Source organism: Pygocentrus nattereri, chromosome 3, assembly GCF_015220715.1.
Source record: "Pygocentrus nattereri isolate fPygNat1 chromosome 3, fPygNat1.pri, whole genome shotgun sequence".
Taxonomy (NCBI): Eukaryota; Metazoa; Chordata; class Actinopteri; order Characiformes; family Serrasalmidae; genus Pygocentrus; species Pygocentrus nattereri.
In genome coordinates this window covers 1,513,056-1,540,791 of record NC_051213.1, presented here as the reverse complement: position 1 = coordinate 1,540,791, position 27,736 = coordinate 1,513,056, and the positions used below count along the sequence as shown (strand labels likewise).

Below are 27,736 nucleotides of genomic sequence, written 5' to 3'. Positions count from 1 at the left end.
CATCCACAGATTCTGTGCAGAGAAAGTCTGACTGGACGGCACTACTGGGAGGTGGAGTGGAGTGTTGAAGCTGATATAACAGTGACATACAGAGGTATCCAGAGGAGAGGGAAGAGTGACGACTGTGCATTTGGACAGAATAAACAGTCTTGGAGTCTGTACTGCTCTGATTTTGGCTACTCCGTTTGGCACAGTTGTAAACAACACACTGTACGTGCTCCCCGTTCCCGCTCCCACAGAGTGGGAGTGTATCTGGACTCGCCGGCTGTTTACACTTTTTGTGCATTTTTTAAATTTTTTTATTTATTTACCATAATCATTACAAGGCCCAACATAATTTGCTTAACATAATTGAGCATTACTCTTAATTGCATGTTTTATTTTCTCAAATGTGACCCGAAAGAAAGATTTGTTTTTGTTTATTTGTTTAAAAGCGTTACGTTTTCTTATAGCTATTTGAGTGGATGAGTATCAGAGTGTATTACTTCCCCTTTTTCACTGTTAACTGGATGTGAAACTCCTGTGAGCGCAGGATGAACATAAAAATAGGTTAAGCGCAGTTTCTAATTTCATCTAAGATCTAGTGAGAGAGGCTGCTGCCTCAGAGGGATATTTGCATAGCATACAGTAGCATACTTTCTATTTGTTGTTTGATGAACTGCGCTGTCTTGCTAAAGTTTTCCGAGCTACTCCGTGTGTGTTTCAGTAGACCTTGTAAAAGTCTCTGATTGGACTCCACTGAGATGCCCAGCAGGAAACGGAGAAATAGATCCAGATGTCCATTCTCACTCTCTAAGGCTTTATCCACTGCTCCCTCCAGTAAATCATCCAGTGAAACATTTTCGGACAACTCACTGTGTTGTGGTCTAATATACATAAGTATCTCCATGTTCTTGCTCTCATAGCAGTGATGTACAAAGACATCGGCCAGGAACTCCTGAAAGCTCAGATGAACGAAGCAGTAGACCTTCCTCTGGTGAAGGACACATTCCTCCCTAAAGATCTCATCTTTACATCAATGCCGCTCTCTCTCAGGTCCTCTTTATAGAACATCACATTGCCCTTCATCAGCTGTTTGAAAGCCAGTTCAGCCAATTTCAGAAGAATGGTTCTGTTGGATTCCAGCAGGTTCTTTGGGTCTCTCTCATCTTTCTCCTCATACTTCTCGTTCTTCACGTTTGTCTGAGTGATCAGGAAGTGCGAGTACATCTCAGTCAGAGTTTTAGGGATTTTAGTGTTATGTTGTTTGATGATTTTCTGAAGAACAGTGGCTGAGATCCAGCAGAAGACTGGAATGTGGCACATGACATGGAAGCTCCTCGCTGTCTTAATGTGGGAGATGATTTTATTGGCTTGGTCTTGGTCACTGATCTTCTTCCTGAAGTACTCCTCCTTCTGTGGGTCACTGAATCCTTGAATCTCTGTCACACGGTCGATGTATTTAGGAGGGATCTGATTGGCTGCTGCTGGTCGAGAGGTTATCCAGATGAGGCCAGAGGGAAGCAGCTCTCCATTGATGAGGTTGGTCATCAACACACCCACTGATGATGTCATGGTGATGTCAGATATTTTCTCACACTGTTCAAAGTCCAGTGGCCTTGTAGAGGTTTAAAGATGTCTACACAGTTGATTGGAGTGTTTTGTAAGTGTTTCCTGGATGTTTTCGTCACCTGTAAAACCTCATGTTCTTCATTCACTCCTTCACTCTCTCCCTCTACGATGTAGAGCTGTGTGTAAATCCTGTTCAAGAGAGTTTTATTTTCTTGTGTTTTGAGCCCCTCAAATAAGCTCTCATACTTGCTCTTCTGGGTGGTTTTGTGTTTTTCTAAGACTGTCTGCAGGACATCACCCACTGGTTGGTAAGAATCCTGCTGCAGCTCTCCAGTCCCTGTACTCAGTGTATGTGTAAGAGTCTGCAGTGCAGCTTCTGTGGAACTGATAAGGAATAAACACAGTAAAAACAAACATGAACATAAGAGACCATGAGAAAAGGCCCAGTATGCCACTGACTGAAGAAACTGCTCATGAACTTTGTTCTCTCAAAATATTTTTATAACTGAACGTCTATAGGTTTGTCTCAGACTTTCCCCAATTTGCATCATGTAAAAATTAGTCTAGTCATGTACCTGTTTATGTTTATGTACTATCAATTGCCTGGATTGCTTACTCACCAAAATATATCACATTCAGAATGTAGTTATGATTCTAGTTGATATTGTTTTTCAGTTCTGCTCTGTGTGTCTGGCTATGTCCATGTTCCAGGTGATGTCTATCATCATATTACCTTGTATACTGTTCCTAACTGGTTGGTTCCACCACCTGTTCCTGATTCTGTTTCTCTTCCACCACTTCCTATAGAAGATGTTCAAAATCTTCTACCGTCCTGATGTCTGTCTTGTTTCTTGTTTGCATGTGTATTGTGATTTGTGCTTGACCCCCTTTGCCTGGATTTCAGTTTATTTCAGTGGTAAACAGTGAGTCTCAGTGTTGTCTTTATGACCGCTGTGGCTGCCTAGAGAGATTTCAGGACTCACTGTCTCCGCCGTGTACATCCCATCACAGGCTGGTACGGACCTGGCGCTCAGGAAACTTTTCAAGGCTGTTAACAAGCAGGAGACCGCTCGCCCGGAGGCCGCCTCCATTGTTATTGGGGATACCAACAAGGTGAACTTTAGGGAAGTCGCTCCAAAGTAGCGTGAGGCATCAAACAATAACACTGACGAATATGCAGAATTACTGGGTTCATCAAGAAGTGTATAGGATGTTGTGCCCAAAAAACAGTTTGAATTTACCCCAATCAGAAGCCATGGCTCACCTGTGAGGTCCGTGCTGCTCTGAATGCACGTACTGCTGCTTTTACATCAGGAAACATGCCCATGCTCTCAAAGCCTGTGAGCTTCAGCTGGCCGGAGGGTTTACAGACATCTTTAGCCTCTCTCTCTCTGTCTGTCTCTCTCTCTCTCTCTCTCTCTCTGTGTCTCTCTCTGTCTGTCTGTCTCTCTCTCACTCTTTCCCTCTCTGTCTCTCTCTCTCTCTCTCTCTTTCACTCTCAGTTGTTCCTGTGTGCTTCAAACTGGCCATCATTGTGCCAGTTCCAAAGTCAGGTAGGGTTAATACTCTGAATGACTGGCACCCTGTTGCTCTGACCCCCATCATAGTGTAAGAGGGCAAGAAGTTGTTTATTGTTTTCATTCATTATTATTCATTGTTCATTGTATAGTTTAAAATTTTTTGTTTAAAATATGTATAGTTAAAAATATGAGATGATGCATATTCTTGTGAATCTGTTAAAAACAGTAGTTAATATTACAACTCTGATATTTAGTCCCTATGTACTGACTTACGGGGGGGGGGACCAATTAAGAGGGACACACACTCACACACGGAACGGGAACACCGGGGAGACAGAGAGAGAGAGAGAGAAAAAGGTGTTAGCAGTTCTGTTGCTAATTCTACTGTCCATAGCCGTTCGGTGGGAAATAAAAGAGAAGTTCTACCTCAATCTTGTAACCCGACTATATTTTTCCATCCCTCTGAACAAGAGACTTGGAGTTACTTGGAACTACACGCAATTTTGAGGGTTACAATAGTGTTCACATCTCAGAGGAACTGAAATGGAGCGAATACACCACATGGGTGGTAAAGAAGACACAATAGTGCCTCTTCCACCTCAGGCGGCTGAAGAGCTTTGGCATGAACCCTCAGAACATTCTACACATGTACTGAGGAGAGCGTTCTAACTGCTCCATCACCTCCTGGTATGGAAACTGCACTGCCATTGAGCAGAAAGCTCTGCAGAGGGTGGTGCGGACAGCCCAGCACATCACTGGGGTCCAGCTCCCAAACCTCCTGGATTTATACACCAGCCGCTGCCTGAGGAAGACCAGGAGGATTCTGTAGGACTTCACCCACCCAAGCCACTGTCTGTTCTCACAGCTGCAGAGCGGGAGGAGGCACAGAAGCATAAAGTCCAGAACCAGCCGGTTCCGAGACAGTTTCTGCCCTGAGGCCATCAGGCTGCTGAACAGTCAGTAGTGCTGGTATATCGGCCTATAAGCCTGTCACTGCACCTCTGAGTCATGATCTCCATTAACAATCACCACCTCATCCACATCTCATCAGACTCACTCTGATCCTCTACACCTTCAATCCAGCAAATCTGTACTCACACATATAGATTGACATCTTGTACATATACTATACAATCTGGAAGATTCTATCAGTGTTCTGTCCCTGAGAACCTGCATCTCATTTACTATCTCGCTCAGACTAACTGCACATACGAATGGTGAACAGCACATTTCATAGTTTTATTCCAGAACTCATTACTTGACAGCTGTACACTGGACTAGTGCAGTACTAGAGTATATTGTGTATATGTGTATATTCAGAGTCAGTGCATATATATATATATATATATATATATATATGTATTTCTTTTTGTATAGATTGTCCTAAGTGTTCTAAGAATCTGGCTGCAGAATCAACTTAATGATAATAACTTACTCTGGTGAACTGCTGAACTGAAACGGGACCCCCATGGACTGGTCACTCTTCATAGACACAGAGCTGCGCTCTTCTGCTGAACTTAAATGGGATCTCCATGGACTGGTCACTCTTCATAGACACAGAGCTGGGCTCTTCTGCCCCTCTGCTGACTGAAACGGGACCCCCATGGACTGGTCACTCTTCATAGACACAGAGCTGGGCTCTTCTGCCCCTCTGCAGAACTGAAACGGGACCCCCATGGACTGGTCACTCTTCATAGACACAGAGCTGGGTTCTTCTGCCCCTCTGCTGAACTAAAACAGGACCTCCATGGACTGGTCACTCTTCATAGACACAGAACTGGACATTGGAGAACCTGCTCTCTCAGTCTGCAATCTGGAAACATCACATACAATACAAACCAACACCTTTCTTACTCAACTCTTTACATTTTTACTCTTTCAAAGCCAATATTCAACGTTTCTATTCTTTTTTAGAAATAAAAAAGATTTTAAAGTGAAAAAAGAGAAATTATAGTGAATATATTATGAAACAATAGGCACTATTTTCTATGTGTGTATAACGGGTAAAAGGTCTTCTCTGTTTACATGCACTTGATGACGAGTTCATGTCCAGCCCGACAGAGCAGATAAACAGAAAGGCATTGAGAAAGAGGATTTGGGAGAACGTGTCTGAATCTCTTTGTCTTTTTCTTGGAACCACAGATTACTGTTGATGTGTATACGGCAGTAGTTCTCAAACAGGTCCTCAGGTACCCCCAGATATTTATGGCCTATCCCTATGTGCTACATGCTGGGTTAGGGAAATGTCTAGGGGTCCCTAAGGTTTGATAAACAATGCTGCATGGTGTGATTTACCCTGGGTCAGAGGCTCCTCCGTCACTGCTGAAGCTGTCCGGCTCAGACATTGACCAACGCCTCTTCACGGACGAACTGCTGGGTTCTGGAGATCCTGCACGCTTTACCCTGAGAGCAGTCATCATGATTAGCACTGATGGTACTATCCCCCTGCTGATCCTTAGCCTTTAATCATTTAATGCTGAGTATGGGCTGATCAGATGTTTGTCATTTTCTAGATAATACAACCAACAGTGGACATTACAATTCTGCGGCGAGTGAGGATGTGGTTTAGCTGGTTCAGCATGGGTTACAAGAGGGAGGAGGGGCTGTGGAAATGGCCGGACAATTGACAGATGTGCAAGTATAAACAATCCAATTTAGATTAGACATATTTGGCTGCCAGATAGTATAACCCTGCAGTAAAATCACTGTATTTTAGTATGTGGATGGCACCCTGAACTGTGTTTAATAAACATTTACGGTATAATTTTTATTAAAGTATAATCAAATATGATTGAACTATTGAATTTGGCTATCATTTACTTTAAAACTGCATAGTGGTACAGAGTCTGAACGGATAGAGTGTGAAACGGTTCTGTACACAGTTTGACTGGAAAAGCTCTAAAAACTCAGGCCATTCAGTACAGAGTCAGTTTAACTGCTGACCCCCTGATGAGCTGATATAAGATATCAAAATATCCTAATTATTAGGATTATTATAATAATAGCAGTTGTACTCTGAATGGTAAAATTCGAACAAGCAGCTGGCGAAAAAAAAAAGTTGACTTGAGCTTCATGAAGAGTTGATAGGCATGATACGAGCAGGTTGCTCTGTTTCTGTGTGACAGGTGAGGAACAGCTTATTCTAGCTATTTCTGGCAGAGTGTGATCTGGAGTAGGTCTGTGAAACATCTGTGTTATTATGTGGTAAATGCTCTAACACTAATCCTCTAACTTGCACACAGTGGTCCGCTTCTTTCTTTTGGTTTTTATAGCAGAACTGATAGTGCATGTGGCTCACACACATCAAGTACATGAAGTTTAAACTGGCTTCTTATTCACCAGCTTTTTCGTCTAATTTCCATTCCACCTTAAATTAATGTAACTGCTGCACCATTTAAGGTGGAACAGGAAATTTAGATAAAACGCCAGACAATAAGAAGCCAACTGGGCTTTATTTTTCTTTCTTTGTCACTTAAAAACAAGATAAACATATTACCAAAGTAATGTAATCTCAAATTAACCTAATATAAACCTAATGTTGCTGACATTAGTACCTGGACACTGCCTGCCCTTCTCAAAAGCTTCGTTGGAGGGGCTCTGCTTCACTCTGGCTCCAGCTGGGGAGACTTTCTGTGGTACCTCACTCTTTTCTAACGGTCTGGGCTGCAGCCGGTCATGCTCTGCTGTGTGGCGAAGTTTCGGGTGTCTAATCAGGTTTGTGGTATTGCCACCGGATTTAACTTTCGACACTCAGCACATTTTGCCGTGTTTACGGGAGTGAAGTAATTCCAAACCGTGTTCCTTGTTTTACCACAGGCCGCTGTAACCGTGTCGTCATTTTGTAGTCGGCTCCGTGCTCTCATGCTCGTATGAGGCACTCCAGGTCTAAAAGGAATTTCTCTGGGAGTGATAATGTGATAATCAAAATGTTCCAAAGCTGAAACTTCTGTCCTATGAACATTCTTATTCTTCGGATATCACTGGATCCTCTGAATTATGAGGTTGTTAAAGAGTTGAGTGTTGGTACATGTGAGCTAAAGCTGCTGCGCACTGAGTTGGTGTCGTTAGACTGGCAGCCTCTTTAAAACTCTGCAAACCAGCACGCTTGGCATGTGTGATTTTCTGTGTACAGACTGAGGGCAGATGAAAAGAAATCAGGACAAATATTGGTAGATAAATAAATATAGCAAATATTTAAAAATGACAAATACTGATGCGGCAACAGACGTTGGATGTGGTAGACTAAATAGAAATTATTAGAGTTATAAACACTAAACTGAGACAGACAGGCCTATACGCATTTAACTGAGGCGGGCAGACAGGGACTAGAAAAAGCAGACCCAATATTTCCATATATGGGATAACGTGAACTCCACTCTAGACACAATGAAAGGAGAATTTGTAGGGAGACACCTCGAAGGTCAGAAAGAGAGAGGAACACTGCCTTTACAGTAGAAGTTAGGTGGGAATGGGAAGGCTAGCTGATAAGGGTTGGTAAGAACCGGTCTTTGAGCCAAATTAATAAGAAAGTGTTTCAAACAATGGACACAGGGAGGACAGGGAGGACAGGGAGGAGAGGGAGGACAGGGAGGCCTGACAAAACAAGGCAGAGAACATTCATTAAAAACATCTTGAGCTGGGTGAGAAATAAGGGTTCCTAAAAAAAAGCTAGAAAAACAGTTCTACTGGTATCCAAGGTGATTTAAAAAATGGGCGGAGCGATGATCTCACCCCCGGGAGGGGTGAAGAGGTCGCTCATCTTTGGGTATAAGACGTAATGTGTCTGTATTGTCTGTATATTTTGGCTTTCGGGCGCCAACTTGTCACATTGGAACTAATAAAGACGGCTTTTCTCTCCTTAGAGCCGAACCTGCGGCCGGAGTTTGGTGTTTCATCTGACTTTGACTTTTTTGCAAAGATTGACTTTTCAGTTTTCTTTAACTTTTGCAAAACGCTTTTCCAATTCTTTTAACTTGCCACTCTTTTCATATTAGAAAACAGATGAAATTAAAAGTCAAACTTTGAATGAACTTTAATGAATGGGGAGCTCTTTGGTCCCGACACATCCTTCCAAAATAAATGAAGAAATCATCGCCGGATCGAAAGTATCGATGTTTAGCCATGGATCCCACCATCCTTATTCCACACTGCACACACTTTGCCATGTCATTTCGGCAACAACAACAACGGATTAATGGAGATGAATTGTGATATAACGTTACTCACTTTGGGTCAGAGGTTCCTCCTCCACTGCTGGAACTATGAGGATCCATCATGGAGCTTTAATCTTCAAACCCACACAGGCACTCTGTGAACAGTTCAACCAAAAAATACATCCATGATATCAGTGCTGTCCTCCTGCTTGGTCTACTGGACAAACAGCGGTACTGCCCTTTACTGCCTGTACTTTTAGACCCAGCCCTGTTCACAGTCTTGGGTAGGAAGCTCAGCCAACCAGCCCAGTGATATTACATGTATATTATATGTACAATGAAAGCAGTTAAACCACATTAAATTCCCATGCTTGCCTGGTTGTGGTCCCTCGTCGGCCGTCTGGAAATGACTAGGAGTTTAATCCACCTCTGAGTTTAGATAAGGCCAGCTTTGCTGGTGAACACAGACACGTGTTCTTGCCTTAATGTCCATTCGAATATTCCAAAATGATGTTATGGTCTTCCCATGTTAGGTCCTACACGCTGGTCTGAGTGATCTTCTCTGCTCCTACAGCTCCGCCTGCTCCTACAGCTCCGCCTGCTCCTACAGCTCCGTCTGCTCCTACAGCTCCGCCTGCTCCACTTTACTTTCGGTTTACCTCAGATCATTTAGGTTCACCCAAACTTCCCTCGCAGATGATTCACCAGCCTTCTGACGCCTTGTAGGAAAGGTTTCTGCGTGTGGCTGTTTTAGGCAAGTAAGTAACTTACTGACTAATCCTTATTTACAAGTCCATAAATATTTGGACGTTTAAAAAGCTTATATATCACACAAACTGCACTGTTGCATAACCTCGAGCCTTTAAGCTCATGGAACTACAGCATTAACGAACATTCATTTTCATGGCATTGACATAATTATAATGAACACAAGCTAAAATGTGGAAGGAATATCTTTTGAAAGCAGCATGAGCTGGTGCAGTCTGCCGAATACGTCCTCCAATCTGTATGCTACTGTATGCTATGCAAATATCCCTCTGAGGCAGCAGCCTCTCTCACTAGATCTTAGATGAAATTAGAAACTGCGCTTAACCTATTTTTATGTTCATCCTGCGCTCACAGGAGTTTCACATCCAGTTAACAGTGAAAAAGGGGAAGTAATACACTCTGATACTCATCCACTCAAATAGCTATAACAAAACGTAACGCTTTTAAACAAATAAACAAAAACAAATCTTTCTTTCGGGTCACATTTGAGAAAATAAAACATGCAATTAAGAGTAATGCTCAATTATGTTAAGCAAATTATGTTGGGCCTTGTAATGATTATGGTAAATAAATAAAAAAATTTAAAAAATGCACAAAAAGTGTAAACAGCCGGCGAGTCCAGATACACTCCCACTCTGTGGGAGCGGGAACGGGGAGCACGTACAGTGTGTTGTTTACAACTGTGCCAAACGGAGTAGCCAAAATCAGAGCAGTACAGACTCCAAGACTGTTTATTCTGTCCAAATGCACAGTCGTCACTCTTCCCTCTCCTCTGGATACCTCTGTATGTCACTGTTATATCAGCTTCAACACTCCACTCCACCTCCCAGTAGTGCCGTCCAGTCAGACTTTCTCTGCACAGAATCTGTGGATGGTGTTCAAATCTGTCTGGATGTTCCAGGTACATCTGAACCTCTTTCTCATTCTCCACCTTTCTGTTCTCCTCAGACAGAGAGAGACGTCTGTGAGCCGTGTCTGGATCCAGAGTGAGTTCACAGGCATCTGCACACGAACAAAATCAGAGGGGATTAGAGGGTCTCGTCTTCTTGCTACACTTGACAATTCCACCGTGGTTACTTGGATCCCTCTCTATAGAAGTCTCAAAGTGTGTCATTGTGTGTGTGTGTGTGTGTGTGTGAGAAAGAGAGACAGAGAAAGAGAAATGGTGAGAAGAATGGAGAAATGATTCTCAGAAATTTGTTTTCTCAGATAGTTTTGTTTCAAGCATCATTGCCTTTGAATACATGTAGAAATGTGTGTGTCCATTACACTGAACATAGTGAACTTACATTTCTTTAGTCCTGAGTTCATCCTGATCTTCCCTCCATACTCCACCCTAAACACACACACACACACACACACACACACACTTATTGAAATAACAAAACATTCAGATAGAAAAGTAATAGTGTCATTGATTACAACAATTGAGTAATCAGGACAACCATAAAACAAGGCAAGACAAGTTTATTTATATAGCATCTTTCTAACTGCTATCATTTAAGGTGCTTTACAAATAAGAAAATACAGAGTAGAACAAGCTGAAGTTTTTTCATCATATAATTTACTGAGGCTTAGAATAGAAGTACACTGCCTAAAATTATTGGATTGAATCATATCTTACACTTAACTTTGAAAAAAAAAACTCAGATCAGTAGAAATGATAAAATAAATCAGCATGCAACAAGGCAGAGGTGCAAACCTCCCTGAAGATGGCTAACAGGACGTTGGCCCTCATCTGTGAGCCAGCGATATAAACAAATATGGGTACACAAAGAAGATTCAGAACAAATTATGTAGATGGGGACAGAGGAGACAAAGGTGTGGAACCCACATCCAGTCACAGACCTCATCCAGACTGCTACAAGGAGCCAAGGAACGGACTTAAGTAACCAAGCTGCTAAGAACAAGCATTCAATTCTAGAGTACTACTGTCAGATGAGAAACAAAGTCCTGGTTCAATGGTACATATTCTGTATATAATTTATCATATCTTATAATGGTTAACAGAAAAAAAAAAGAAAAAGAGCTTTTTTTCTTTACTGCTTTTTTAATACTTCCTTTGTAATCTTCCTCTTGCCTTGCACATGGCAGCGTGAACTCAAGATAGAGCATAGAGCTGCGTGTGAGTTCTAATTAAATAGGGTAGTGTACAGCTGTCAACAGTCAGACCTAATCAGTCTGATTCAGTTTTCTTTCTCCCTCTGGTGGCCAGGGGTGACCTAGCAGGAGGATGGGACATTACAATGGCTATGGACATTACAATGGCTATTTTTTTGTGCAAAAGTCCACTTTTCCACTCTATGGTGTGGGACAGGTCAGCTCTAGATTACCTGAGGGCTGCTTTTCACCATACCTTAATGTGGCATCATGGGTTTTAAAGCAGACTATAGACACGTTAGGTCAGCCTTGGCATCTGCTTCACTCACTGGGTGGAGGGCTTAGAGATAATAACACAATATACAGTATACACTTGCTCATGTAGACTGATATAAATGTTGCATACTCATCTAAGTTGGTCACAACTATAACTGGCACCCTCTTTAAATACACTTTAATCTGTAATGGCAGCAATCCTGCAGTGCTGAGCTTTCTTCTTTTGGCCACACTCTGACTTGTGTCAGAACAAGTTTGGCTTTTGTCGGTGGTCTATAAATTTTTTACAGTTGAGATTTCAGACACACAAACCTTCAATTCTAACTAAAGCTTATCGTTCTGTTAACTTGAACACTCTGGACTTAGTCTACACTAACATCCAATGCAGAAAATGCTACAACCCACCAACTATAAAAAAAAAAAATAGGTTCTGTGAGTAAGTATGCAACACTGAGCCCAGAAGGACCTTCATAGAACTGGCCCTACTGTTATCTGATGATAAAGACTTCTGAACTAATTAAAGCTAAGAGAAGACTTTGCTTCATTTAAGAACAAGGGTGGAGAACTGGCATATTGAACTGGGGAGAGGGTCTGGCATATTTTGATTATTTCCATCTAACATACCAAGCAAATCAAGTGTGCTTGAGCAAGAAAATCGACAAATTATGCAAAAGTCTGGCCCTCCCCACCTGGCCCTCCGCACTAACAAACCTTGCCAGCCCACAATAATGTCAATCACATATACACCAGAAATGTAATCACATATCAGTACAATCAAATTACAGCACATAAATTCAGATGCTTATGGTAGTATGTATGAAATTATGACACACACAAACACAGAGTTATACATACCTGAGTGTATGCAATGAGCAGCGTGGATCCTCCAGTAGATCAGACAGCAACTTCACTCCAGACTCTCCTGAGTAATTATAGGTTAGATCTAACTCTTTCAAGTGGGAGGGACTTGATTTCAGAGCTAAAGCTAGACAGAAACAGCCTTCATCTCTCACCATACAACCAGACAATCTGCAGAAAGAATGAAAAAGACATGAACCCACAGGCCCACAAAATCTAATTGTTCTTTAATCCATTTTCCTTCTTAGTTTAGTCATGACCATTTTCCACATACTGTCTCAGATCTGGGTGGCAAGGTGGCACAGTGGGTAGTGCTGTTGCCTTACAGCAAGAAGGGCCTGGGTTTGATTTTCCTACTCTTTGTATGTTCTCCCCGTGTCTGCGTGGGTTTCCTCCAGGTGCTCCGTTTCTTCCTGCTGTCCAAAGACATGCAGTCAGGCCAGCTAGAGATACTAAACTGCCCCTTGGTATGAGTGTGTTTGACTGCATATGTCTGAGTGTCTGTCCTGTGATGCACTAATGACCTGTCCAGAGTGATACCTGCCTTCCACCCAGTGACCACTGGAATAGGCTCCAGCACTCTGCCTGACCCAGAAGGATAAGCAGCTTAGATGTTGTGTTTATATCTTGGTTCTCACTCCCAAGGTGACATGTGTCAAAATAACCATCACATGTTTCTAAACTCCCACTTCAATATGCTTGATGGACAATAATAAATGCCAATTTTGTTCCGTTGGCTAGCATCATTCTGACGTAAGGCCATCTTTTCTTGGACTACTGGCTATGAATAGCTTGATCAACTGAATGGGTATCTTATGGCATTACTGGGAATCGTGCAAAAGCCTACAGATATACAGTCTGGCTATGCTGGTGTTATATCTACAGAGGTCATATCTTGCTGTGATTGTTATTCCTGTGATATTGGTCATTGTTAGAGAAATCAGTAATGTAGGAGGTCAATGAATTTAAGTTAGACTGTTAGATCCTAATGTATATGTATATGTATATATATATATATATATATATATATATATATATATATATATATATATATATATATATATATATATACAGTGCATACTCAGCAGTGGACAGTAACTGAGTAACTGAGTAACTAAGTAACTAAGTAACTGAGTAACTGAGTAAATGTAATTAGTTTCTGTACTTTAGTATTTTTGGTGTATCTGTACTGAAGTTTCTCCGTTCGAGTCTAATATCCGACTTTTTCCTCCTACATTTTGAGAAATCTGTCGTTCCTTTTGGTTTCTGTGTGTATAAAAACGTAACATGTCAAAACGAAAGAAGCGCAAAGCCAGAGCACCAATCAGGGCCCAGCGGTCACTTTGTTTAGAGCTGGTTTTGACCTGTTGGTCATACCGACCCAGTGCAGCAGTGTAAAGATGTAGCTGCTTGATAATAGCATTTCATGCTTATATTATATACATGTATTAGTCATATATTCAAGATGAATTCATTAATTCCTTTATCTCAGAATTGTATTGATTGACAGTTCACATCGTGTAATTTTCAGAAAGCTCACCTGAGTATCTCCAGTTTACAGTGTGAACCGTTCAGTCCAACAGAGAGCAGCTCCACCCCTGAATCCTGTAGGTCATTGTTACTAAGGTCCAGTTCTTTCAGGGAGGAATGTTCTAGTTGTAAAGCTGATTCCACACTCCTACAAGCTTCTTCCCCAAGATTACAGATAGTGAGCCTGAAAAGGGAGATGCTTTTTACAGTAGATCCTTCCAAAAAAAACTCTTACAATCTAATACAACATTGTAGATGTTGGATGTCCAATTACATATTCCACATGATTTATTAAAGTTTGAGCAACAGCTGATTTTGGACAGACTTTTCATTACCTTTTAAAATTAGGCATAAATTTGCATTCTGCATTTTGAGTCTCAGAAGATGTGTTGCTAAGAGCAGATACAGCCTAGAGTGGAGGCACGAGACTCTCGCACATGTTTCAATGGATGATTACCAACAACAACAAAATCTTACCAAGATTCTTTATAAGTAACCTGCACATCTCTATTACAAAATTGAATAATGCTTAACTTTAAATCAAGTAATTAACTGTTAATGAACTGACACAATAGGTACATTTATTGAAACATCACTTTATGTCCATGTAAGAAATCTATATCTGAAACTGAACAGCCAGTGTATTATTATTATTATTATTGCTATTTTAACATTTGTTTATTTATAGAAATGACTTATGCAGTATTCTAATCACATTTAAAATGATTCTGACTGAATGTGTATTGGTAACAGCTCCATTCATTTACAGTGTCTTTAAATCTTGCACCTTATGAGTGTTGGTTGGTGGGCGGGGTTGTTTGCTGTTTGTGTGCTAAGCTGAAGTGTTAATAGATCAATTGATAAATTCAGACCCATTGTCACTACATACTGCACTCAATGTGTTGCAGCTACGCTTGTCTGTACATCTGGCCCTGAGACCCTAATTAACATACTGCTTGTGTAAAACTTGATATCAGCAAAAGTCTTTTCCAAGCTGATGTACTATTAAGGTCAACAATGTGTTTTTCTTTCGAGTTTGTCAACCACCTGTAGTCTGTCTATTTTGTGTGTTTACAATCTTCTTCTTCTTCTTTCGGCTGCTCCCTTTAGGGGTCGCCACAGTGGATCATCTGCCTCCATCTTGCCATATCCACTGCCTCCTCTACTTTCACACCAACCATCTCCATGTCCACCTTCACTACATCCATAAACCTCCTCTGAGGTCTACCTCTTCTCCTTCTACCCGGCAGCTCCATCTCCAACATTCTTTGCCCAATATATCCACTATTCCTCCTCAACACATGTCCAAACCATCTCAACCTGGCCTCTCTGGCTTTATCTCCAAACTGCTCCACCTTCACTGTCCCTCTGATCTGCTCATTTCTAATCTTGTCCATCCTGGTCACTCCCAACTAAAATCTCAGCATCTTCATCTCCGCCACCTCCAGCTCAGCCTCCTGTCTTTTAGACAGAGCCACAGTCTCCAAACCAGACATCATAGCAGGACGCACTGCTGTCTTGTAGACCTTCCCTTTCACTCTTGCTGCTATCCTTCTGTCACACATCAGCCCTGACACCCATCTCCACCCACTCCATCCTGCCTGCACCCTCTTCTTCACCTCTTTTCTACACTGTCCATTGCTCTGGATGGTAAATTATATTTATTTATAATTATTTATTTATAATATTTATAATAATATATTGATAATATTTATAATAAATTATATTTATATACAATATTATAATTATAATAATAAAGATGCAATGTGGGTTAAGTAAATTAATAGATACTAAGCAAGTTACTAAACCTGAAAGTAATTTAGAGGACGTTAATTATTAAAATAAAGCTTCTGAGGGACGGGTACTAACATTCTACGCAGTGAATGTTAACAATGACATAACAATGAAAAATAATGAAGTTGGTGGAGTCAAGTAAAGTTCAGGATCCAGAAACATTCAAATAAAATCAAAAATAATGGAGAAAACAAAAAAAGAGAAAACTCACAAAAAAAAAAACTTTATATGATCTTAAATCAATAGTATACCTTAAAATATCAATGTTTCTAAGCAAAACAACAGCTTTTTGGCCAAAGCAGCATGGTGGTTCACGCAGCATGCCCCTGACTGAGGTGGGTCCTAATCACCATCACAGCACACAAGCTGCATAGTTTTGTATGGTTATATATTTTTTCCACTGTATTTGATTTGAGATTATGTTATGGTTGTATAGCACTTTTGAGTAGTGTCTGTTTCAGTACAGTGATATTGAAATTATTGTTATTTTTATTTAGGTATTTTTAAACTAAGGTGTAAAGGAGAATTACAAAAGAGTCCTAAAACCAAAGTAAATAAACCAGAAAAGCATTTTTACAGCTTATTATTTTTAGCTCATTAATGAATAAACAGAAGATTCACCTGAGTGTCTCCAGTTTACAGTGTGAACTCTTCAGCCCAGCAGAGAGCAGCTCGACTCCTGAGTCCTGTAGATCATTGTTACTGAGATCCAGTTCTTTCAGGGAAGAGTTTCCTGACTGCAGAGCCAATGCCAGTTTTTCACAGGAGTTTATGGTGAGATTACAGCCAGCAAGTCTACAAAAGCAGAGTAAATATAAAACATGATGCAATTTAAGCATTCATGCCCCATTTTGTCTTTGCATCTGGAGGTAAATGCACCAAAAGGGTATGCACCCAGACAGTTGAGTACCCAGTTTGAAAATGCAATAATTATAATAAAACTGTATGATTGTGTTTATGCTCACTCGAGGCCCTGTAAAGTCCAGCAGCACGATATAATCCACTGTAACGTTTAATATTTAAATGGTACATAAACACTGGCTCCAAGAAGATTAAAATGAAAAGTAGAAAGATGAAAATTAAGAGACTTTACCCTCCCACATGCTGAACATGATTATTAAAAAGTTTTAAAATTGTTCACTAATAATATCTGGTGCACAATTTGCAAGTTCAATTTATAAGTACAGAGTAAATCATATGCAAAAAAAACGGTTTATTTAAGCTTTTACTGATCGCGTTTGTGAGTTCAGTTACATTCTATTTTACTTGGTCAGTTCTCAGTAGTACTGTGGGAACTCGTTTTTTTTTTTTAACTTGAGCATCAGAACTGTTGTGCTGCTCTATTTTTGTTGTTATCTCAAAACCATTGAATGGCAATAAATAATTTAGTTTCCTAAGTTTTTTATTTCTTTTTAACTTAATTCATTCCATTTAACGATGTGTTTACAGCAAGTTCACCTGAGTGTCTCCAGTTTACAGTAAGAACTCCTTAGTCCATCAGAGAGCAGCTCCACTCCTGAATCCTGCAGGTCACTGTTGCTGAGATTCAGTTCCTTCAAGGGAGTGTTTGCTGATTGTAGAGCAGAGGAGAGAATTTTGTAGGAGTCCTTGATGAAATAACAGTTAACTAGTCTGCAAAGGAATGATCGACATACAATAAGTCAACAGAAAAACAGCGCATAATTCAATTTAAACAGTGAATGGGATAATCTCACATGAATTATGGATTTTTTTGTTAACACTGCTGAAAATCAGCATTCACAAGGCCACATGACAACCTGCATAAGCCCTTCATGACAGCTTACTAAACCTACATAATCAGAGGTGGCAGAGGTACACAAGTCCCTTACTTAAGTAAAAGGACCAGTAATCTAGAAGTTGGAATAAGACTTGGACGTTTTACCAAAGTAGAAGTGTAACAGCACATGCTAATAAATGTACTTTAAATAAAAAAGTTAAAGTATTTATTAGAAACCATTTCTAAATTAATTTCTAAACAGGATGTAATTTATTGAGGGTTGGGGTACCCGTCACACTGAGTTTGCTAATGGTTTATACCAGAACTGTAGACTGTCTAGAGCACTCGAACATGTACGGAGCCCCACTGGTGACATCCTATATAATTAAAAATAATGTGTGGCTTTGACTTAGTAAGGCGTGGGAACGAGATAAGTCATGGCCACAACTTAGGAAAGCGTGGGAATGAGATCCTAATGCATGGCCACGACTTAGTAATCTGTCATCTTGTTCCCATACCTTACCATGTCTTGGCCACGACTTAATCATCTCATTCCCATGCCTTACTAAGTCATGACCATGCATTAGGATCTTGTTCCCACGTGTTAATAAGGTGTGGCCACGCATTATTTTTATTTATATTGGATGTCATCAGTGGGGCTCAGTAAACATGCTTACATGTTTGGTTTCCTTTACAAACATTTAAGATGGACCTTGATGAAATCTCTACCAATTAAGTAATGTTGATTTTTATTTTAGCAATTATTATTAGCAATTATTATTCAATACTAAACACAAGATCATATAATTCCTTTAAGTAAAGCTGGGGCCAGAATGGGTTTTCAGACTGGGAGTTATATGATGCAGACCAGCCCACACTCAATGCTAAACCTATGTTCTATGGAAGATTACAGTATGAACATTTGTTATATTAATGTAAACATAACACTCACATAGCCTTTTTGCAGACACTCACAGCTGGGATCAGTCTCCTATAACCCTCCTCTGATGTGTTGTATCTGTTCAGGTTCAGCTCATCCAGCACCTCCTCTGAGCTCAGAAGCATATAGGCTAGTGCTGAACACTGTCCAGGTGAGAGCTTCTCCTCTGAGTGTCTCTCTGAGTTTAGATACTCCTGAATCTCTTGGGAGAGAGACTGGTCATTCATTTCAGACAGACAGAGGAACAGATTGATGGCACTCTCAGTTGAGATGTCATCATGTTCATCTTTGATTAACATCTTCATGTACTCTACAGTTTTCTCAGAGCTGTTGTGTGTGTTGGTCAGGAGGCCCTGTAGGAGTCTCTGATTGGACTCCAGTGTGATGCCCATCAGGAAACGAAGAAAAAAATCCAGGTGTCCATTCTCACTCTCTAAGGCTTTATCCACTGCTCCCATCAGCAGCTCATCCAGTGAAAATCTCTCGGACCACTCACTGTGTTGAGGTTTAAACCAATGCAGTATCTCCATGTTCTTGCTCTCATAGCAGTGAAACACATAAACAGCAGCCAGGAACTCCTGAAAGCTCAGATGAACGAAGCAGTAGACCTTCCTCTGATAAAGCACATGTTCCTCCCTAAAGATCTCAGTGAAAATCCCAGAATACACTGAGGCCTCAGTGACATCAATGCCGCTCTCTCTCAGGTCCTCTTCATAGAACATCACATTGCCCTTCATTAGCTGTTTGAAAGCCAGTTCAGCCAATTCCAGAAGAATGGTTCTGTTGGATTCCAGCAGGGTTCTTTGGGTCTCTCTCGTCTTTCTCCTCATTCTTCTCGTTCTTCGTGTTGTCTGAGTGATCAGGAAGTGCGAGTACATCTCAGTCAGAGTTTTTAGGGATTTTAGTGTTATGTTGTTTGATCATTTTCTGAAGAACAGTGGCTGAGATCCAGCAGAAGACTGAATGTGGCACATGACGTGGAGGCTCCTCACTGCCTTAATGTGTGAGATGATCCTCTTGGCTTGGTCTTGGTCACTGATCTTCTTCCTGAAGTACTCCTCCTTCTGTGGGTCATTGAATCCCTGAATCTCTGTCACACGGTTGATGTATCTAGGAAGGATCTGATTGGCTGCTGGTCGAGAGGTTATCCAGAGGAGGTCAGAGGGAAGCAGCTCTCCTTTGATGAGGTTGGTCATCAACACACCCACTGATGATGTCATGGTGATGTCAGATATTTTCTCACACTGTTCAAAGTCCAGTGGAATTCTGCTTTCATCCAGTCCATCAAATATAAACACAGCTTTGAGCTGATCATAAATCTCTGGGTCCAGATCTTTGAGCTCAGGATGGAAGTCACACAGAAGTTCATGAAGAATATATTGGTCATCTTTAATCAGGTTCAGCTCCCGGAACGGAAGCACAAACATGAAATCTACATCCTGATTGGCTTTTCCTTCAGCCCAGTCCAGAATGAACTTCTGCACAGAGACAGTTTTTCCAATTCCAGCGATGCCTTTAGTCAGCACAGCTCTGAGATTCGGAACTTTGGGTCCATTGCTTTCCTTTCTTCCTTTCTTTGTTTCTTTGTGCTTAAGACCTTCAGCCGTGACTTCTCCTTCAGCACCTTGTAGAGGTTTAAAGATATCTACACAGTTGATTGGAGTGTCTTGTAAGTGTTTCCTGGATGTTTTCATCATCTGTAAAACCTCATGTTCTTCATCCGCCCCTTCACTCTCTCCCTCTATGATGTAGAGCTGTGTGTAGATACTGTTCAAGAGGGTTTTGTTGTCCTGTGTTTTGATCCCCTCAAATATACTCTCATATTTGTTCTTCATGCTGGTTTTGTGTCTCTCTATGACTCTCTGTAGGACATCATCCACTGATTTATAGAAATGCTGTTGAAGGTCTCCAGCCACTTGTACTGATGCATGTGTGAGTGTGTGCAGTGCTGCTTTGGTCGAGTGCTGCCTGATGGAGATTAAATACAAAAGCACACACATCATAAACAGGAATAACCATAATAAACTGCCACTGAATTACAAAACTGAAAGTATATTGTAAATATTTTTCATTGATTTTTTTATTGTTTTGTAGTTGTCCGATTCAGTAGTTCTTTTTAAAGCTCGTCTTAGTCTCCCAAGGTCAATTTTAGTTTGAAATAGAACACACTCTTCCATAAAAGTGAAAATTAAATAAATGAAAAATTTTAAAATGTGTTCCCACAGTGGTTAGTGCCTTTGATGAGTGGTCCTATGTGTAGCGTGTTCGATAATTTTAGATGTACCACAAGCACATATGCATCCTAATGAAAGCTCTTTTTGCATTGGCATGTTTGTCCATCTGGCCCTGTGTGTCTAGATGGCTCAATGTAACTGAGCACATACAGTATTCAGGTACTGCCGAGTAGTCGTAACTTACCGTTTTACATGCTTTTATATTTCTATTGTGTATTACAGAGGTGTTTTAGTCATGCTGACCAGGAGGGTAAACCCATATACATCATCACACAGCAAAGTGATTTTTCACTTATGTTGTTTAGAAATAATTGGTTAAAAATTTCATCAATTGTTCATTTTTATTTTTCTAAATGATGAGAATATTTGATCTGCCCGTGTCTTCAGATGGCACGAAACGTTACATGACTGAACATGAAAGTACCACACAGCCTGTGACGGGATGTGCTGGATTGTCCTTTCAATTTGCTGAGGTTTAAAGTCAGAGTTTTGGAACAATAGGAAGTGTGATCCATTATTAATACATTGAACGGTAGCGACTCACTCTGAGTGCGAGCTCACGGATTGCCTGTTTAATCTAGGAGGGTTCCCCATGGACCAGTCACTCGTCATAGACACACAGCTGAACACTGGAGAAACTGTTCTATCGCAAAAACCACATAAAACACCTTCCTTACTCAACCATTTACATTTTATCACTTCGTTTATGTCAATGAAGTTTTCTGTATTCATTTTGGGGGCAGTCGTGGGCTGGAGGTTAGGGAACCAGCCTCATGACTGGAAGGTCACCGGTTCGATCCCCAGAGCCGGAAGTCCATGACTGAGGTGTCCTTGAGCAAGACACCTAACCCCCAACTGCTCCTGGGCGCTGTGGATTGGGCTGCCCACCTCTCCGGGCAAGTGTGCTCACTGCCCCCTAGTGTGTGTGTGTGCTCACTAGAGTGTACGTGGTGTTTCACTTCACGGATGGGTTAAATGCGGAGGTGAAATTTCCCCGTTGTGGGACTAATAAGGGTCTCTTAATCTAATCTAATTAATTAATGTTTCGTAAGGTCATTTAAGGTGGGGTCTTTGTTTTTAAAAAGAAACTTGCTGAAAATGAAAGTTCCTTCATCCTTTACAGTGTGACCTACAATAAGTATCACAGATTTCTGGAAGATATTTTAGACGTTTCATTCTTAGAAGTGTTGTGTGATTTACCCAGAGTAAGAAGCTCCTCCTCCACTGCTAAAGCTGATTGGCTCTGTTATAGACCAGCCGCTCTTCATGGACACACAGCTGGACACTGGGGATTCTTCACGCTTTGTCCTGAGAGCAGTTCATCCATGATTAAAGTGTTAAGTGTTTAGCCTCTTTGTTACAACTCATTTCATTTGAGCAGGGGTATCCAAGCTTATCAGTAAAGGGCTGGTGTGGCTGCAGCCAGCAAAGGTGATGCACACATGACCGGTTGTTTGAGTACTGAGGCTAACTGATTCAATGAGTAGAATCAGGTGTACGCTGGCTCATTTGGAAAGGACACCTGCAGCCATATCGTCCTGTCGTGAATAAGATTCAACACCCCTGAGTAAAAGCAAAGTGACAAAATCTTACTCACCGTTTGTCAGAGGTTCCTGCTCCACTGGTGGAATTATGAAGCTCCATTATGTTACACTTCAAACCTTTATAGATGAACACTGGAGAAGCTGCTTGCTGCCGTCTGTAAACAATCCATAAAAACTTGCTGTCACTTATTGTAGAACAGTGTTTCCTGACCCAGTCCTGGTTGGAAATAGAACTGATGTGTGGCCCAGTTGGCTAGACCCTAAGGACTGGATTGGTAAACACAATGCAACATAAAATGTTACCCTATAAACAAATAAAACGATGCTGTTACATGACTTAGTCTCTTAGTCCCTCAAAACTCTTGGCTCATTATATACTAAGGCGTATTATTCACCAACCAAAGGGACTTCACTGCAAACTGGCTGAGCTGCTCTTATATTCTAGAAGTTCACTCATTCATCTTCATTCAGCTTCTTATACCGCTTGATCCAGCTAGGGTCGCAGTAGAAATAGGGAAAGCAGGGAATCCCAAACTACCCTGTACCCAGCAAATCCCTACGGCTCATTTTGGGGGATCCTGAGCCACTCATAGACCAACTTGTAGATCAGGGATGTCCAATATTATCTGCAAAGGGCTGATGTGGGTGCAGGTTTTCATTCCAAACAAGAAGAGCACACCTGACTCCACAGATTGTGTGTGCTCCTGCTTTGCTGCAGTGAAAACCTGCAGCCAAACTGGCCCTTGCAGATAAGACTGGACACCCCTGTTGTAGCTATATTCCCTCTAGTGGGTCCTAGGACAACCTTGAGGTGTCATCCCAGTCAGCCGTGCCTGGTAAACCTCCAACAGGAGGCAGCCAGGGGGTATTCTAATCAGACACCTGAACCACCTCACCCAGCTGTACTAGGACCTTTTTCTGACTAAGCTCCTCACCCTATCAAGGAAGTTGGACCAAGTACAGGGATCGGATGGCCTGAAGTAGTGGCAGTCTCCGGTCCAATTTCTTAAAACTAGGGACCACCACACCAGTCTTCCAGTCCAAGGGTGCATGTTCCCGAGGTCCACGCATCATTGCAGAGGCGTGTTAACTGTGAAAGCCACACAACATCCAGAGCCTTAAGCATTTGCAGGTGAACCTCATCCACAAGGAACTTGTGAACTACCCCAGTGTCTCCAGCAGGGAAATGGAGTCTGACACCCTAGAAGCTTCTGGCCCTGACTTTCCCTTCGCACGTCTGTCAAGTTTAGGAGTTACTCAAAGTGCTCCTTCCACCAATGGACAAAATCCAGAGGTTGGAGTTAAGATTATTCTCTGCCAGTTGTGCCTATAACATCAACATGAGCACTGAAATCTCCCAGGATGACTATGGAGTCTGTAGGTGGGGCACTTTCCACTCTGAGAACGCCAAATACTCCAAACTGGAGTTTTGTTATAGAGTCAACACTGAATGGAGATGAGCCAAGCTATAAATTGCTGCTGCCAATTTTACTCTGGACATTGTTACAAAAGATGCTGTCAACATACAGTCCTTGCAAAAGTTTGCACACACACCTGTCAAATTACATTGTTGTTTTTCTGAGTGAAAATAAGTACACATCCACAATGCCATATTTAAGATCCCAGTAAAGGATGCGTTTTCACTTGGTAACAATTGTCGATTTATTAGTTCATGTTAGTTAAACAGTCAGCTCCAGAATAATTGGCATCCCTCAAGAAACTGGGAAACAACATTCATAAAATTATCAATACATATAATGATTCAAAATTTTCTTAAAGCATTTTGGTAAACTGCTTACCATTTATTATCACCGTCCAAGATTAAACGCCAGACTGAGAAAACAGTAACCAGTGGGGCAATCCAAAAAACAGACTCCATAAACCAGAAGAGAACATCCAAACCAGAAACACACTCAATCCCCAAAGGCCCAGGCTACAGGTCAAAAATAAACAAAGTAAAGCTCTTACAGGGACAGGCAACCCGGAAGGCTCTGTAAGGTGGAGTGAGACAAAGACAGTATGTTGCAATGAACTGACAAACTGAGGGTGTGTTAAACTGGTCACCTGAACAAATGAGGTGAAGTGGAGTGCTGGGGAGTCACATGAGGGAGGTCTGGGGTCACCTGATCTGGCAGGGCATTCTGGGAAATGCAGTCCAGAGGCTGAGAAGTGGTGACAAAATCCTTATTACAAAAGTGTTATTTTTGTTTTTAAAATAGTGTATTAATATAAATATATGGGCACACTTAAAGAACATTTTTAATAAAACTGAATAAAATGGAAAAACATGGGAAAATTGGAAAATTTAAAAGTTTCAGAACCACAGTTTAGGTGAATGTTAGGATTTTCACATTTCTAAATCCACTATCTGCACATTTATATCCACGTTCCGTGCCAGAACTTTGTAAAATGTTATTATGGAATCTTGTGATGTGGTCAGATCAAATGTTTTCCTCTCGGTAATGCACGCAATCATCACTTCAAACAGGGATTACATACAATGAAAAGCCCTTAATACCTGAAACATCATGGTGAATCGATGTGGTGGGGTTTTTTTAGCTGCTAGAGGTCCAGGAGCTCTTGAGAAAATCAATGGCATAGTGAATTCCACTACATACAAGCAGATTTTAGCCCACATCTGTCTGCCTCTGCCAGAAGCCTGAAACCTGGCCATGAAGACAAGCACTCCAAACACACAAAATCCACAAAAACGTTTTACGATGGAATTCAAAACCAATGGCCTTCTCCGTCTCCAGATTTGAACCAAAGTCACATTTCTAACAGGGTATTTGCTGCCCTAACGTCCAGAATGTGTCAAATTAAGCAGCAACATCCAAGTGGTGGTGTAAAATGCAAATAAAACCAGAAAGCAGTTCTTTTTAAACCGTTTCTTTTGCTTGTATTTAATTGAAATCACCATAAGAAAATACATTTTAAAATTTTATGTTATCAACTATAAAATATACACAAACACCAAATTGATGCCTGCAGCACATGCCAAAAAAGTTGTGATAGGGGCCGTGTAAGACTTTAATTAGACTTTAGAACCATCAGCCAACGGTGCGGAATTAGACCTGCGTTTAACCCGTCCGTGCAGTGAAACACCCCCATACACACTAAGGGGCAGTGAGAACACTTGCCCGGAGCAGTGGACAGCCGTATCCATGGCGCCCAGGGAGCAATAGGAGGTTAGGTGTTTTGCTCAAGGGTGCTTCAGTCATGGACCGTCAGCCGAGGGGATCGAACCAGCGACCTTCCGGTCACAGGGCTGGTTCCCTGACCTCCAGCCCACGACTGCCCCACAGTTTGTAGTTTGTAGACTGATCAAAAACACCCGTTTTGGAACTTTACACATGTTAACAGGTGAACAGGTGATGCTATCATGACTGGATATAAAAGTAGGTGAGTTCTAAAACAGTCTAACTTTTATTTAGTGAGTTAGTACGGAGTATAAACTCCAGTCTGCTGTGGAATGATTTAGGGTAAAACTGAGAAAATTACCAAGACACTTCAACATTTGTTGTAAGTACAAACAAACGCACATTACATTTCACAGTACTTTCACATTTTTCAGCAGAAAAGTAAATGAACGAGATTTGTGCAAGAGGCCGAGGCAGAACCGTGGCACCCAGCCTGTGGCCGGATCCAGAGGAAAGCGGAGAGCAGCCTTAATCAATTCAGGGTAATCTGGAGCATCTGACTGAACCTGACTTAAATATCCCGACTTAACCAGCCCTCAAAACCTGGCTCACTGCTCTTTCACACCCAGAGACCTGGGATGAGGTTACAGCAAGGCGGAACACTGAGACTCAAAGGAGCTGCTTCAGGAGGGCTCAGCCAGCAGGCTGTGATTGGAAGGTTGGTATCTGCCTCCCTCTAGTGGTGGCAGTGGGTCAGTCTGGGCGCCAGCCTTCTGTCTCCCCCATGGAAGATCAAGGCTGGCATCTGACAGAATTTACTGTGAGCTAGTGAGAGCTTAGTACTCCAAATAAACGAATGCACTCTCAGCCAGTGACATCACACACAAATGCACTCTCAGCCACAGTGACATCACACACAAATGCACTCTCAGCCACAGTGACATCACACACAAATGCACTCTCAGCCACAGTGACATCACACACAAATGCACTCTCAGCCACAGTGACATCACACACAAATGCACTCTCAGCCACAGTGACATCACACACAATTGCACTCTCAGCCACAGTGACACCACACACAAATGCACTCTCAGCCACAGTGACACCACAAACAAATGCACTCTCAGCAACAGTGACATCACACACAAATGCACTCTCAGCCAGTGACATCACACACAAATGCACTCTCAGCCACAGTGACATCACACACAAATGCACTCTCAGCCACAGTGACATCACACACAAATGCACTCTCAGCCTCAGTGACATCACACACAAATACACTCTCAGCCACAGTGACACCACACGCAAATACACTCTCAGCCACAGTGACACCACAAACAAATGCACTCTCAGCCACAGTGACATCACACACAAATGCACTCTCAGCCACAGTGACACCACACACAAATGCACTCTCAGCCACAGTGACACCACAAACAAATGCACTCTCAGCCACAGTGACATCACACACAAATGCACTCTCAGCCACAGTGACACCACACACAAATGCACTCTCCGCCACAGTGACATCACACACAAATGCACTCTCAGCCACAGTGACATCACACACAAATGCACTCTCAGCCACAGTGACACCACACACAAATGCACTCTCAGCCACAGTGACACCACACACAAATGCACTCTCAGCCACAGTGACATCACACACAAATGCACTCTCAGCCACAGTGACATTACACACAAATGCACTCTCAGCCACAGTGACACCACAAACAAATGCACTCTCAGCCACAGTGACATCACACACAAATGCACTCTCAGCCACAGTGACATCACACACAAATGCACTCTCAGCCACAGTGACACCACAAACAAATGCACTCTCAGCCACAGTGACATCACACACAAATGCACTCTCAGCCACAGTGACATCACACACAAATGCACTCTCAGCCACAGTGACACCACACACACATGCACTCTCAGGCACAGTGACATTACACACACATGCATTCTCAGGCACAGTGACATCACACACACATGCACTGTCAGCTACAGTGACATCACACACAAATGCACTCTCTGCCACAATGGCATGAGCAGCCCACTGGTGCGTTAACGTTTGGCTGCTGCAGGGCTGGGGAGTTTAGTTCGTGCCAGAGCTGAATGGTGTGTTCCATGGATGAGAACTTGTAGAGGTATAGTGTATATAATGACGTCTATGGTGTTATAATACATATTCATGAAATAATTCATTCTTTCATATTATTTGCATATGTCAGTGTTGCATATATCGCTATCCTGATTGGCAGATCCTTATTCATTCTCTTTTTACATAAACCAAGCTGGTTTCTTAACTATCCCGCAGCTTCCTCAGAAAACCATCAGATCAAGATCACTACATGACTGCTGAAGAATATACTCTGTACACTGGGCGTAATATATGCATTTAAAATAGTTTCTACCTTAATATTTATGAAGAAACCAAGCTTTCATCTTCATGAATGGAAATGTCTCTTCAGCTGCTAAGAGCAGTTTTGCATGAGTGGTCACCGGGAGAGTCTGGTTCAACCTGAACCTCATTCCCAAACAGTTCATCCTACAGGCGCATTTACTGACGCAA

The 27,736-nt window shown here is 41.7% G+C and overlaps 1 protein-coding gene, 1 long non-coding RNA gene and 1 pseudogene across 2 annotated transcripts; all 3 read right to left on the bottom strand.

Annotated features, from left to right (window-relative positions):
* Window positions 1-860: 860 nt before the first annotated feature.
* On the bottom strand, window positions 861-4,664 carry LOC119263084 (protein NLRC3-like). The gene is made up of 2 exons (XM_037537003.1): window positions 4,507-4,664; window positions 861-1,935 (listed from the first exon to the last, which is right to left on the bottom strand). The coding sequence occupies exon 2, from the start codon at window positions 1,552-1,554 to the stop codon at window positions 946-948; it is 609 nt and encodes a 202-aa protein (XP_037392900.1). The 5' UTR covers window positions 1,555-1,935; window positions 4,507-4,664; the 3' UTR covers window positions 861-945.
* Window positions 4,665-4,670: 6 nt separating this feature from the next.
* Window positions 4,671-8,385, bottom strand: LOC119263086. Its single transcript, XR_005130084.1, has 3 exons — window positions 8,298-8,385; window positions 5,367-5,474; window positions 4,671-4,884 (listed from the first exon to the last, which is right to left on the bottom strand). It is a non-coding gene; the product is annotated as an uncharacterized LOC119263086 (long non-coding RNA).
* Window positions 8,386-8,605: 220 nt separating this feature from the next.
* Window positions 8,606-22,107, bottom strand: LOC108416968 (annotated as a pseudogene).
* Between the last annotated feature and the right edge of the window lie 5,629 nt (window positions 22,108-27,736).

Bases quoted from the DNA above. Each gene is read 5' to 3' on its own strand.
- LOC119263084 (XM_037537003.1), bottom strand. From the start codon at position 1,554: ATGACATCATCAGTGGGTGTGTTGATGACCAACCTCATCAATGGAGAG.